This window comes from Pseudophryne corroboree, chromosome 8, assembly GCF_028390025.1.
Source record: "Pseudophryne corroboree isolate aPseCor3 chromosome 8, aPseCor3.hap2, whole genome shotgun sequence".
NCBI lineage: Eukaryota > Metazoa > Chordata > Amphibia > Anura > Myobatrachidae > Pseudophryne > Pseudophryne corroboree.
In genome coordinates this window covers 385,431,358-385,447,517 of record NC_086451.1, presented here as the reverse complement: position 1 = coordinate 385,447,517, position 16,160 = coordinate 385,431,358, and the positions used below count along the sequence as shown (strand labels likewise).

Genomic DNA, 16,160 nt, shown 5'->3' with positions numbered 1-16,160 from the left:
TACACACAGCCCAGGTCCAGCACAGACACTACTACACCATTACATGTATACATACAGCCCAGGTCCAGCACAGACACTTCTACACCATTACATGTATACACACAGCCCAGGTCCAGCACAGACACTACTACACCATAACCTCTATACACACAGCCCAGGTCCAGCACAGACACTACTACACCGTCACATGTATACACACAGCTCAGGTTCAGCACAGACACTACTACACCGTGACATGTATACACACAGCCCAGGTCCAGCACAGACACTACTACACCGTGACATGTATACACACAGCCCAGGTCCAGCACAGACACTACTACACCATTACATGTATACACACAGCCCAGGTCCAGCACAGACACTACTACACCATTACATGTATACACACAGCCCAGGTCCAGCACAGACACTTCTACACCATTACATGTATACACACAGCCCAGGTCCAGCACAGACACTACTACACCGTGACATGTATACACACAGCCCAGGTCCAGCACAGACACTACTACACCATTACATGTATACACACAGCCCAGGTCCAGCACAGACACTACTACACCATTACATGTATACACACAGCCCAGGTCCAGCACAGACAGTACTACACCATTACATGTATACACACAGCCCAGGTCCAGCACAGACACTTCTACACCATTACATGTATACACACAGCCCAGGTACAGCACAGACACTACTACACCGTGACATGTATACACACAGCCCAGGTCCAGCACAGACACTACTACACCGTCACATAAATACACACAGCTCAGGTCCAGCACAGACACTACTACACCGTGACATGTATACACACATCCCAGGTCCAGCACAGACACTACTACACCGAGACATGTATACACACAGCCCAGGTCCAGCACAGACACTACTACACCGTGACATGTATACACACAGCCCAGGTCCAGCACAGACACTACTACACCGTCACATAAATACACACAGCTCAGGTCCAGCACAGACACTACTACACCGTGACATGTATACACACATCCCAGGTCCAGCACAGACACTACTACACCGAGACATGTATACACACAGCCCAGGTCCAGCACAGACACTACTACACCGTGACATGTATACACACAGCCCAGGTACAGCACAGACACTACTACACCATTACATGTATACACACAGCCCAGGTCCAGCACAGACACTACTACACCATTACATGTATACACACAGTCCAGGTCCAGCACAGACACTACTACACCATTACATGTATACACACAGCCCATGTCCAGCACAGACACTACTACACCGTGACATGTATACACACAGCCCAGGCCCAGCACAGGCACGACTACACCATTACATGTATACACACAGCCCAGTTCCAGTACAGACACTACTACACCATGACATGTATACACACAGCCCAGGTCCAGCACAGACACTACTACACCATTACATGTATACACACAGCCCAGGTCCAGCACAGACACTACTACACCATTACATGTATACACACAGCCCAGGTCCAGCACAAACACTACTACACCATTACATGTATACACACAGCCCAGGTCCAGCACAGACACTACTACACCATTACATATATACACACAGCCCAGGTCCAGCACAAACACGACTACACCATTACATGTATACACACAGCCCAGGTCCAGTACAGACACTACTACACCATTACATGTATACACACAGCCCAGGTCCAGTACAGACACTACTACACCGTGACATGTATACACACAGCCCAGGTCCAGCACAGACACTACTACACCATTACATGTATACACACAGCCCAGGTCCAGCACAGACACTACTACAGCATTACATGTATACACACAGCCCAGGTCCAGTACAGACACTACTACACCATTACATGTATACACACAGCCCAGGTCCAGCACAAACACTACTACACCATTACATGTATACACACAGCCCAGGTCCAGCACAGACACTACTACACCATTACATGTATACACACAGCCCAGGTCCAGCCCAGACACTACTACAGCATTACATGTATACACACAGCCCAGGTCCAGCACAGACACTACTACACCATTACATGTATACACACAGCCCAGGTCCAGCACAAACACGACTACACCATTACATGTATACACACAGCCCAGGTCCAGCACAAACACGACTACACCATTACATGTATACACACAGCCCAGGTCCAGCCCAGACACTACTACACCATTACATGTATACACACAGCCCAGGTCCAGCACAGACACTTCTACACCATTACATGTATACACACAGCCCAGGTCCAGCACAGACACTACTACACCATTACATGTATACACACAGCCCAGGTCCAGTACAGACACTACTACACCATCACATGTATACACACAGCCCAGGTCCGGCACAGACACTACTACACCATTACATGTATACACACAGCCCAGGTCCAGCACAGACACTACTACACCATTACATGTATACACACAGCCCAGGTCCAGCACAGGCACTACTACACCATTACATGTATACACACAGCCCAGGTCCAGCCCAGGCACTACTACACCATTACATGTATACACACAGCCCAGGTCCAGTACAGACACTACTACTACACCATCACATGTATACACACAGCCCAGGTCCAGCACAGACACTACTACACCATTACATGTATACACACAGCCCAGGTCCAGCACAGACACTACTACACCATTACATGTATACACACAGCCCAGGTCCAGCACAGACACTACTACACCATAACATGTATACACACAGCCCAGGTCCAGCACAGACACTACTACACCATTACATGTATACACACAGCCCAGGTCCAGTACAGACACTACTACACCGTGACATGTATACACACAGCCCAGGTCCAGTACAGACACTACTACACCATTACATGTATACACACAGCCCAGGTCCAGCACAGACACTACTACACCATTACATGTATACACACAGCCCAGATCCAGCACAGGCACTACTACACCATTACATGTATACACACAGCCCAGGTCCAGCCCAGGCACTACTACACCATTACATGTATACACACAGCCCAGGTCCAGCACAGGCACTACTACACCATTACATGTATACACACAGCCCAGGTCCAGCCCAGGCACTACTACACCATTACATGTATACACACAGCCCAGGTCCAGTACAGACACTACTACACCATTACATGTATACACACAGCCCAGGTCCAGCACAGACACTACTACACCATAACATGTATACACACAGCCCAGGTCCAGCACAGACACTACTACACCATTACATGTATACACACAGCCCAGGTCCAGTACAGACACTACTACACCGTGACATGTATACACACAGCCCAGGTACAGCACAGGCACTACCACACCATAACCTCTATACACACAGCCCTGGTCCAGCACAGACACTACTACACCATTACATGTATACACGCAGCCCAGGTCCAGCACAGACACTACTACACCATTACATGTATACACGCAGCCCAGGCCCAGCACAGACATTTCTACACCATTACATGTATACACACAGCCCAGGTCCAGCACAGACACTACTACACCATTACATGTATACACACAGCCCAGGTCCAGCACAGGTACTACTACACCATAACATGTATACACACAGCCCAGGTCCAGCACAGGCACTACTACACCATTACATGTATACACACAGCGCAGGTCCAGCACAGACACTACTACACCATTACATGTATACACACAGCCCAGGTCCAGTACAGACACTACTACACCGTGACATGTATACACACAGCCCAGGTCCAGTACAGACACTACTACATGTATACACACAGCCCAGGTCCAGCACAGACACTACTACACCATTACATGTATACACACAGCCCAGGTCCAGCACAGGCACGACTACACCATTACATGTATACACACAGCCCAGGTCCAGTACAGACACTACTACACCGTGACATGTATAGACACAGCCCAGGTCCAGCACAGACACTACTACACCATTACATGTATACACACAGCCCATGTCCAGGCACAGACACTACTACACCATTACATGTATACACACAGCCCAGGTCCAGCCCAGACACTACTACAGCATTACATGTATACACACAGCCCAGGTCCAGCAGACACTACTACACCATTACATGTATACACACAGCCCAGGTCCAGTACAGACACTACTACACCGTGACATGTATACACACAGCCCAGGTCCAGTACAGACACTACTACACCATTACATGTATACACACAGCCCAGGTCCAGCACAGACACTACTACACCATTACATGTATACACACAGCCCAGGTCCAGCACAGGCACTACTACACCATTACATGTATACACACAGCCCAGGTCCAGCCCAGGCACTACTACACCATTACATGTATACACACAGCCCAGGTCCAGCACAGGCACTACTACACCATTACATGTATACACACAGCCCAGGTCCAGCCCAGGCACTACTACACCATTACATGTATACACACAGCCCAGGTCCAGTACAGACACTACTACACCATCACATGTATACACACAGCCCAGGTCCAGCACAGACACTACTACACCATAACATGTATACACACAGCCCAGGTCCAGCACAGATACTACTACACCATTACATGTATACACACAGCCCAGGTCCAGTACAGACACTACTACACCGTGACATGTATACACACAGCCCAGGTACAGCACAGGCACTACCACACCATAACCTCTATACACACAGCCCTGGTCCAGCACAGACACTACTACACCATTACATGTATACACGCAGCCCAGGTCCAGCACAGACACTACTACACCATTACATGTATACACGCAGCCCAGGCCCAGCACAGACATTTCTACACCATTACATGTATACACACAGCCCAGGTCCAGCACAGACACTACTACACCATTACATGTATACACACAGCCCAGGTCCAGCACAGGTACTACTACACCATAACATGTATACACACAGCCCAGGTCCAGCACAGGCACTACTACACCATTACATGTATACACACAGCGCAGGTCCAGCACAGACACTACTACACCATTACATGTATACACACAGCCCAGGTCCAGTACAGACACTACTACACCGTGACATGTATACACACAGCCCAGGTCCAGTACAGACACTACTACATGTATACACACAGCCCAGGTCCAGCACAGACACTACTACACCATTACATGTATACACACAGCCCAGGTCCAGCACAGGCACGACTACACCATTACATGTATACACACAGCCCAGGTCCAGTACAGACACTACTACACCGTGACATGTATAGACACAGCCCAGGTCCAGCACAGACACTACTACACCATTACATGTATACACACAGCCCATGTCCAGGCACAGACACTACTACACCATTACATGTATACACACAGCCCAGGTCCAGCCCAGACACTACTACAGCATTACATGTATACACACAGCCCAGGTCCAGCACAGACACTACTACACCATTACATGTATACACACAACCCAGGTCCAGCACAGACACTACTACACCATTACATGTATACACACAGCCCAGGTCCAGCACAGGTACTACTACACCATTACATGTATACACACAGCCCAGGTCCAGCACAGGCACTACTACACCATTACATGTATACACACAGCCCATGTCCAGCACAGGCACTACTACACCATTACATGTATACACACAGCCCAGGTCCAGCACAGGCACTACTACACCGTGACATGTATACACACAGCCCAGGTCCAGTACAGACACTACTACACCATTACATGTATACACACAGCCCAGGTCCAGCACAGACACTACTACACCATTACATGTATACACACAGCCCAGGTCCAGCACAGGCACGACTACACCATTACATGTATACACACAGCCCAGGTCCAGCACAGACACGACTACACCATTACATGTATACACACAGCCCAGGTCCAGTACAGACACTACTACACCATTACATGTATACACACAGCCCAGGTCCAGCCCAGACACTACTACACCGTGACATGTATACACACAGCCCAGGTCCAGCACAGGCACGACTACACCATTACATGTATACACACAGCCCAGGTCCAGCACAGACACTACTACATCGTGACATGTATACACACAGCCCAGGTCCAGCACAGGCACGACTACACCATTACATGTATACACACAGCCCAGGTCCAGCACAGACACTACTACACCATTACATGTATACACACAGCCCAGGTCCAGCACAGGCACGACTACACCATTACATGTATACACACAGCCCAGGTCCAGTACAGACACTACTACACCATTACATGTATACACACAGCCCAGGTCCAGCAGAGGCACTACTACACCATTACATGTATACACACAGCCCAGGTCCAGCACAGGCACTACTACACCATTACATGTATACACACAGCCCAGGTCCATCACAGACACTACTACACCATTACATGTATACACACAGCCCATGTCCAGCACAGACACTACTACACCGTGACATGTATACACACAGCCCAGGTCCAGCACAGACACTACTACACCATTACATGTATACACACAGCCCAGGTCCAGTACAGACACTACTACACCATTACATGTATACACACAGCCCAGGTCCAGCACAGACACTTCTACACCATGACATGTATACACACAGCCCAGGTCCAGCCCAGACACTACTACACTATTACATGTATACACACAGCCCAGGTCCAGCACAGACACTACTACACCATTACATGTATACACACAGCCCAGGTCCAGTACAGACACTACTACACCATTACATGTATACACACAGCCCAGGTCCAGCCCAGACACTACTACACTATTACATGTATACACACAGCCCAGGTCCAGCACAGACACTACTACACCATGACATGTATACACACAGCCCAGGTACAGCACAGACACTACTACACCATTACATGTATACACACAGCCCAGGTCTAGCACAGACACTTCTACACCATTACATGTATACACACAGCCCAGGTCCAGCACAGACACTACTACACCATTACATATATACACACAGCCCAGGTCCAGCACAGGCACTACTACACCATTACATGTATACACACAGCCCAGGTCCAGTACAGACACTACTACACCATTACATGTATACACACAGCCCAGGTCCAGCACAGGCACTACTACACCATTACATGTATACACACAGCCCAGGTCCAGTACAGGCACTACTACACCATTACATGTATACACACAGCCCAGGTCCAGTACAGACACTACTACACCATTACATGTATACACACAGCCCAGGTCCAGCACAGACACTTCTACACCATGACATGTATACACACAGCCCAGGTCCAGCCCAGACACTACTACACTATTACATGTATACACACAGCCCAGGTCCAGCACAGACACTACTACACCATTACATGTATACACACAGCCCAGCTCCAGCACAGACACTACTACACCATTACATGTATACACACAGCCCAGGTCCAGCCCAGACACTACTACACTATTACATGTATACACACAGCCCAGGTCCAGCACAGGCACGACTACACCATTACATGTATACACACAGCCCAGGTCCAGCACAGGCACGACTACACCATTACATGTATACACACAGCCCAGGTCCAGTGCAGGCACTACTACACCATTACATGTATACACACAGCCCAGGTCCAGCACAGGCACTACTACACCATTACATGTATACACACAGCCCAGGTCCAGCACAGGCACTACTACACCATTACATGTATACACACAGCCCAGGTCCATCACAGACACTACTACACCATTACATGTATACACACAGCCCAGGTCCAGCACAGGCACTACTACACCATTACATGTATACACACAGCTCATGTCCAGCACAGACACTACTACACCATCACATGTATACACACAGCCCAGGTCCAGCACAGATACTTCTACACCATTACATGTATACACACAGCCCAGGTCCAGCACAGACACTACTACACCATTACATGTATACACCCAGTCCAGGTCCAGCACAGGCACTACTACACCATTACATGTATACACACAGCCCAGGTCCAGCACAGACACTACTACACCATGACATGTATACACACAGCCCAGGTCCAGTACAGACACTACTACACCATTACATGTATACACACAGCCCAGGTCCAGCACAGGCACTACTACACCATTACATGTATACACACAGCCCAGGTCCAGCACAGGCACTACTACACCGTGACATGTATACACACAGCCCAGGTCCAGCACAGACACTACTACAGCATTACATGTATACACACAGCCCAGGTCCAGCACAGACACTACTACACCATTACATGTATACACACAGCCCAGGTCCAGTACAGACACTACTACACCATTACATGTATACACACAGCCCAGGTCCAGCACAGACACTACTACACCATTACATGTATACACACAGCCCAGGTCCAGCACAGGCACTACTACACCATTACATGTATACACACAGCCCAGGTCCAGCACAGGCACTAGTACACCATTACATGTATACACACAGCCCAGATCCAGTACAGACACTACTACACCATTACATGTATACACACAGCCCATGTCCAGCACAGACACTACTACACCATTACATGTATACACACAGCCCAGGTCCAGCACAGGCACGACTACACCATTACATGTATACACACAGCCCAGGTCCAGTACAGACACTACTACACCATTACATGTATACACACAGCCCAGGTCCAGCACAGACACTACTACACCATTACATGTATACACACAGCCCAGGTCCAGTACAGACACTACTACACCATTACATGTATACACACAGCCCCTGTCCAGCACAGACACTACTACACCATTACATGTATACATACACACAGCCCAGACCCAGTACAGATACAATGATACAGACATTCACAGGTATTGTATAGTACAACCCCATGTCATGTATACAAACAATCCGATAAGGGAGATACAACATTCACATATAACCAATAATACACACACCAGGGTCAGTACAGACACTAGTGCTCTGAGCTTTTGCATTTCAATTACAAATAATTTCACTGTATATAAGTGATATATAACAAACGTGTCGACAATGGGCGGTATTCTATTCTTTTCACCCCCTTCCACACCCGTTCTGTTTCTGCTGATGGGTGTGGTATAATAATTTCAGCCCGCTACCCCCGGGATAGCGAGGGCGCCCAACCCTTTACGCAGCTAAACCTGATTACTATGGGCGCAATATGCGCGATAACGGGGATCACTTTAGAAAGGAGATTGGGCGTGATATATCATTTAAATACCGCCCAATGAATACATTATATGTATTCATATATGCTACTGCTCCCATACGGGTGGCTCTACATGTACAATATTAGGGTGCCACTTACTGTCACACACATAGGGTTTGTCTCGGTCTTCTAAGGTTGAAGGATCTTGTCTCTTTTTCATGCCACCAATTCCACAGGCCTAAGGAAGATAAATACTTATTATTGTCTCATCGACCCCTTCCCTTCTTCCTCACTGACCTGCACTGTTCAACTCATTATAATGGTCCCCACACAACTGCTGACTCTAATCAACACTGATGGGGATCTTTGAGACATTGGTCGGCTGAAGCATGACCTCATTTGATTTTGTGTATGGTCATTGTCTGACTGCATTTACCATTAGTCCCAATGTACATCCTTAAGATTGGGCCAATTTATTCTGCAATTGCAGCTAATTAGGTCTAGGACAATGGTTACATAAATGGTGCCCAGCCAGATCCACCATTATCTTGTCTCTTTACGGGCTCATCTACTCGACACCCACTTTAAAATTTCTCCCAAGTACCTGCTTTCTTATCTTTAACCACATATCCCATGTCTTCCAAGTCACTTTTCAGTCTATTTTCCTACCTCTCAACCCAAGTACCTTTTCTTGGTCTCACTCACTGTACAACTCTTCCCATTTTCCTGTCACTACTATAACTGGGTTGCCCACCTTTCCTTTTGCTCTGTTCTTGCGTTTTGGGGTGTCATCCTCCAGGTCTTCACCCTCCAGTTCATGTGGGACATCTCCCACCTGTGTCTTCTGGAAACATGGGAACCAAACTTAAAATTTCCCTTCCACAAAATTCACTGTACATGTCCATAGATGGAGAATGATTCATGTTGGACAAATGGATGGAAAAAGAACCAAGATTGAGGACAGTTTAGATGTAGAATACTGATAGGACATGACACAAGTAGTTGGAAATAGCATTTCCATATCTCTATGGGTCACAAGTAGAGTCATAAATGGGTCTTGCCATCAAGATGACTTTTCTTGGATTCAGCACAACATGGGACACATAAATTGAAAGAAAGCGTTTATACTGTATGAGTAGAAGGTGATCATAATGTTAAGTACAAAGCGTGCCACCAGCTAACGGGTTTTGTTGCTGAATACATGGACAGATCGTCCATGTATCAATACATGGGATCGATTCAATTGCAGGTAATCTTGGAAAGTCCCACGAGTAAGTGGCAGAATCAGGTAGCAACGACTATGGGGGCGATCTGATATGCTGTTGCGGGTATGGGTCGTTGGGTCGACTCAACTTAGGTCAACAGTCATTAGGATGACCACTGAAGGTCGACATGCACTAGGTCGACATGGGAATTAGGTCGACAGGTGAAAAGGTCGACATGAGATTTTGGACTTTTTTTGGTGTCGTTTTCTTCGTAAAGTGATGGGGAACCCCAATTAGTGCACCGTGTCCCCTCGCATGGCTCGCGCTTCGAACAAGGTGCCTTTCTTCGCTCGCCACAGGTTACCATTCCAATCGTAGTCCACGTGGATCGTCAAGCATCGAAAAATCCAAAAAATTAAAAACAATGTGAGAAAAACTCATGTCGACCTTCTGACCTGTCAACTTAGTAAATGTCGACCTAATGTCCATGTCGACCTATTAACCATGTCCACCTAATGTATGTCGACCTTCAGTGGTCAACCTAATGACTGTCGACCTAAGCTGTGTCGACCTAACGACCGTATCCCGCTGTTGCAGGCCTTTTTCCCTCGGTTGCAATGGCACATCACGGGCATCACAATTGAATCGAAACCACAGATGGAAAAACACAGGAGTGGATTAAACAGGTTGATGAACAATATATATAGGATATGTGTTAGAAATGCACACTAGCTTCTGGCTTATTTCTGCTAATAGGATCTACAGACCTGATTTAGAGGTGGATGCAATGCCAGTCATTGCTGTGTCTTTGTATGCACCAGATCTGAGAAGGTATGCTAATGCCACTGTCTTATGGTTTAGAGATGCATGTAAAACCAATGGTCTAGGTACATCTCCGATGCGTAAAGATCTGTGCATATGTAGGTCTCCTTCTGTGAAATCACACGCAGTATCCCCAATGTCGCAGCATGATTGAGGGTCTGGAACTGCACTGCCTGCATTTCCATAAAACAGGGGCATGTCAGCCCCATTTTCTGGAATTGGCAAGGCCAGTGTCTACGTCTCCCTATGCAGATTCACTGACCTTGCAAGCAGGCAGTAGTGGCTATTCTGAGTAAGCTTAGGCTTTGTGATCTGACGCTGCGTCTTCGGGCACAGTTGCTGGCTATGAGATGCCACCAAAACAGTCGCAACACGCCTGCATTTTAGTAGCCACCCCGTTACCTCCCACAAAGGTCAATGGGGGTAATTCCAAGTTGATCCAGGATTTTTGATAGCAATTGGGCAAAACCATGTGCATTGCATGGGAGGCAGATATAACATGTGCAGAAAGAGTTAGATTTGGGTGGGTTATTTTATTTCTGTGCAGGGTAAATACTGGCTGCTTTATTATTACACTGCAATTTAAATTGCAGATTGAACACACCACACCCAAATCTAACTCTCTCTGCACATGTTATATCTGCCTCCCCTGCAGTGCACATGGTTTTGCCCAATTGCTAACAAAAATCCTGCTGCGATCAACTTGGAATTACCCCCCATTGTGTGTTAATCACTCTGCGTCCTAATCCACACTAGATCTGCCATCACAGCACATACGCAGTGCGACCATCTGCAGTACAATAAAACATCGGCCAACTGTGAAAATATCAGCACTGCATTCACCCCTGAATCAGGCCCTATGTTAGAAAATGAAGACCTATAGAATAATGATCAACACACCCACTCACCTGACAGTCACTGACTATCTCTTCCTCCTTCAGTTCCAGTTTCTTGTCCACAGTTTCCGCACATAATAAGGCTTCTAAGACGGGCCCCTCTGGCAAACTACTCTCCTTCTTCATAGGAACCTCATAGTCTGAGACGAGAAACATGATTGAGTCCCAAAACTGAGAAGGTTTGAGGCTGATTAGAGGTGGAAACGGAGATAAATGTGTAGCAGGAAAAGAGTACACCAAATAATTATAGGGGACTACTTCACTTTTGGTCATACAAACAAGTCTTACCAAGTCCAGGTGATCCACCAAACTAAGAGATGAAGCACTAAATGAGTAGAGGAGATCAGTAAGGAGGCGGGTCTTCTTGGCTGGAGGCCATTGGGGGTCATAGTACACTAATCTTCTCCAAGAAAATGAGCCATAACTCTAAATAAGTACATAAGTCAGTGGTTTCCAAACTTTTTTGAATCACGGCGCCCTAGAGTATCAGCATTTATTTCACAGTACCCCTAGGATAAAAGTTTATTGATAAATTTTGAAAATAAATAATTTAAGTAAATTCTGCCAACCTGTCATCCTTGGGTTCAGTTATATAGTGATGTACAGTTTTGCTTCTGATTGTCCACATGTTTTAGGATTGGCAGCAATTAGCACTGGTTTTGTCTATCACTTTGACCATAAATAATTTGATTTGGTCCTGGACCACCAACACAGGGCACATCTGCAAAAGCCTTGCGGCACCCCAGGGTACCTAGGCACACAGTTTGGGAACCACTGACATAAGTGGTTGTTGAGTAATAAGGTATGGAAAGTGCCTAAAAGTCAATACATAATTAACTCATAGACATGGAGGATCTCACTGTTGACTAGCCAGGTAGATCCAGAAGGCATGGAGACCCAGTTGATATGGAAGTTGTTGGCAACAGTGAGTTGTGCGACACAGAGGAAACAGTCCAGAATAATCTGTGTAAAACATACAGTACAGTGCAAAAGTTTTAGGCAGGTGTGGAAAAAATTCTGCAAAGTAAGAATGCTTTCAAAATAGAAGTGTTAATAGTTTATTTTTATCAATTAACAAAATGCAAAGTGAATGAACAGAAGAGAAATCTAAATCAAATCGGGTATGGGTCATTTGGTCGACAAGACTTAAGTCGACAGTCATTAGGACGACCACTATTGGTCGACATGCATTAGGTCGACATGGCCATTAGGTCGACATGTGTAAATGTCGACATGAGATTTTTTTTACCACTGCGCTCGGCACTGGTTACCGTTCCCAAATGTAGTCCATGTGGATCGTGAAGTAAGAAAAAGGTAAAAAAAAAATTTAAAAAGTGAAAAACTCAGTCGACCTTTTTCCACGTCGACTTAGTACAGGTTGACCTAATGACCATGTCGACTTAATGTATGTCGACCAATAGTGGTCGACCTAATTCTTGTCGACCAAATGACCGTAAGCCATCAAATCAATATTTTGGATGATCACCCTTTGCCTTCAACACAGCATCAATTCTTCTAGGTACACTTGCACACAGTTTTTGAAGGAACTCTGCAGGGAGCTTGTTCCAAACATCTTGGAGAACTAACCACAGATCTTCTGTGGATGTAGGCTTGCTTTGTCTTTTCATGTAATCACAGACAGACTAGATGATGTTGAGATCAGGGCTCTGTGGGAGCCATACCATCTCTTCCAAGACTCCTTCTTTACACTGAAGATAGTTCTGTGGTTAGTTCTGCAAGATGTTTGGAATAACCTCCCTGCCGAGTTCCTTCAAAAACTGTGTGCAAATTTACCTAGAGGAATTGATGCTGTTTTGAAGGCAAAGAGTGGTCACACCAAATATTGGGTGGTATTCAACTCTTTCCGCCCCCTTCCACACACGTTCTGTTTCTGCTGACGGGCATGGTATCATAATTTCAGCTCACTACCTCCGGGGTAGCGAGGCGACCTAACCCTTTATGCAGCTAAACCTGATTACTATGGGTGCGACATGCGCGATATCGGGGATCACTTTAGAAAGGAGATTAGGCGTGATATATCATTTGAATACTGCCCATTGATTTGATTTAGGTTTCTCTTCTGTTCACTTTGCATTTTGTTAATTGATAAAAAATAAACTATTATCACTTCTACTTTTGAACGCATTCTTACTTTGGAGAGGTTTTTCCACACCTGCCTAAAACTTTTGCACAGTACTGTAGAAACATATAATTTGACGGCAAGTGAGAACCACTTGGCCCATTATTCTGCACTAAACACACATACAAACTAGGGTTCTTTTTTTTTTTCTTTTGTCAGGAGCCAATTTACCTGCCAGTATATTTTTGGATTGTGGAAGGAAACAGGAGCACCCTGAGGAAACCCACACACAAACTCCACACAGGGCCATGGTGGGGATGGAACCTATGACCTCAGTGCTGTGAGGCAGTATTGCATCAGCAGTGGAGTGGTTGCCCATAACAACCAATTAGATTCTAGCTGTCATTTTCTTGAATCTGATTGGTTGCTATGGGCAATTCCTCCATTTTTCCTTTTTAGAAGTTTTGATAAATCAACCCCCATATATTTTAAAATGAATCTTAACCCATTGAGTATTTAAGGGAGGTCTAACAATATACAGTACGACAGCTCAATGGAGAGCATTGTAAAAATGTAGTAAAAGGTTGTTATAATCATTTGCAGCTGACTATAAACCTAATCCCAGTTTATGGCTTTCTGCACGACTTTATATAATGTGATAAAAGGATCACTTTAAATACAACAAATGACCAGATATTACACCGATACCCAGCTGTCCAGGAATGTGACCACAGGTGGACTTCCAGCCAATGTGGTACAAAAGGGGAAAGAGCAGGGACAGTACTGATACACCTCTTATCTGTGTCCTGGCACAATGTCGGCCTCTCTCCCTCCCTCGGTGTTCTACACAGCAAGCTGGGAGATCCATTAGCTGTCATTAGAACAGTTAAAGCCATAAAAAGACTCTTCTGTACCGCAATTAGCCATAAAAAGCCAATCAGGGTGTAAGCGGCAAGTAATCAGCGTTAGAGGCGGGAGAGAGGGGCTCCTTCTCAGGCTTCCATGGGATTTGCAGTTTTCACTGACAGTAGCCGACCCCAGACATACAGCACAGGAGAATGTGCAAAAATCCTTTGCTTTGCTGCACTTTACTCCAATGAAATAGTTCAGGGTTCACAGTCTGCTCTTGTAGCACCTTTTTCCAGTTCCAATGGTTATATCTGTCCTAATTCAGTGGGACAGATATAACATGTACAGAGAGAGTTAAGGGCCCTACACATTTGAGCTGCCTGACGGCGGATTCGACCGACGGGCGACCCGGCGGCGGCGGGGGGTGCTGCAGTGACGGGGGGAGTGAAGTTCCTTCACTCCCCCTGTCACCCGGCTCCATAGAAGTGCAGGCAAATATGGACGAGATCGTCCATATTGGCCTGCATGCACTAGCGATGAACGAGCGCGGGGCCGCGCATCGTTCATCGCTGGTGCCTCCACACTGAAAGATATGAACGGTATCTCGTTCATTAATGAACAAGATCGTTCATATCTTTCAGTCAGATCGACGAGTGTGTAGGGCCTATTAGATTTGGGTGGGTTATATTGTTTCTGTGCAGGGTAAATACTGGCTGTTTTATTTTTACACTGCAATTTAGATTTCATATTAAACACACCCCACCCAAATCTAACTCTCTCTGCACATGTTTATCTGCCCCCCACCCCTGCAGTGCACATGGTTTTGCCCAACTGCTAACAAATTTGCTGCTGCGATCAGATCTGAATTAGGCCCAATATCACCTTCCAAGTGCTGGTACACTAAAGGTAACTTTACTCCTTGTATCCCCCAGTTCCACTAGCCCCGCAGTATAGCCGGTATGTATGCTTGTGTGATAGCAGTCCTAGCTACAAATTTGGGGGTCTATGTACTTGGGGTCTTATTTAGGTTTGTTAGCAAACAGAAAAAAGTTAGCAATTGGGCAAAACTATGTTCACTGCAGGTGGGGCAGATGTAACATATGCAGAGAGATTTATGGC

General features: G+C 46.2%; 1 protein-coding gene across 2 annotated transcripts in view; it reads right to left on the bottom strand.

The window, feature by feature from the left end:
* The window catches only part of DPF1 (double PHD fingers 1), a 225,842-nt gene that overhangs the window by 46,342 nt on the left and 163,340 nt on the right, over positions 1–16,160 (bottom strand). For both annotated transcript variants that reach the window (XM_063937657.1, XM_063937658.1), the window contains exons 4-6: positions 12,125–12,252; positions 9,944–10,033; positions 9,349–9,427 (exon numbers count right to left, since the gene is read on the bottom strand). In XM_063937657.1, the coding sequence (XP_063793727.1) occupies positions 9,349–9,427; positions 9,944–10,033; positions 12,125–12,252 (297 nt within the window). The remainder of the gene's footprint in view (positions 1–9,348; positions 9,428–9,943; positions 10,034–12,124; positions 12,253–16,160) is intronic.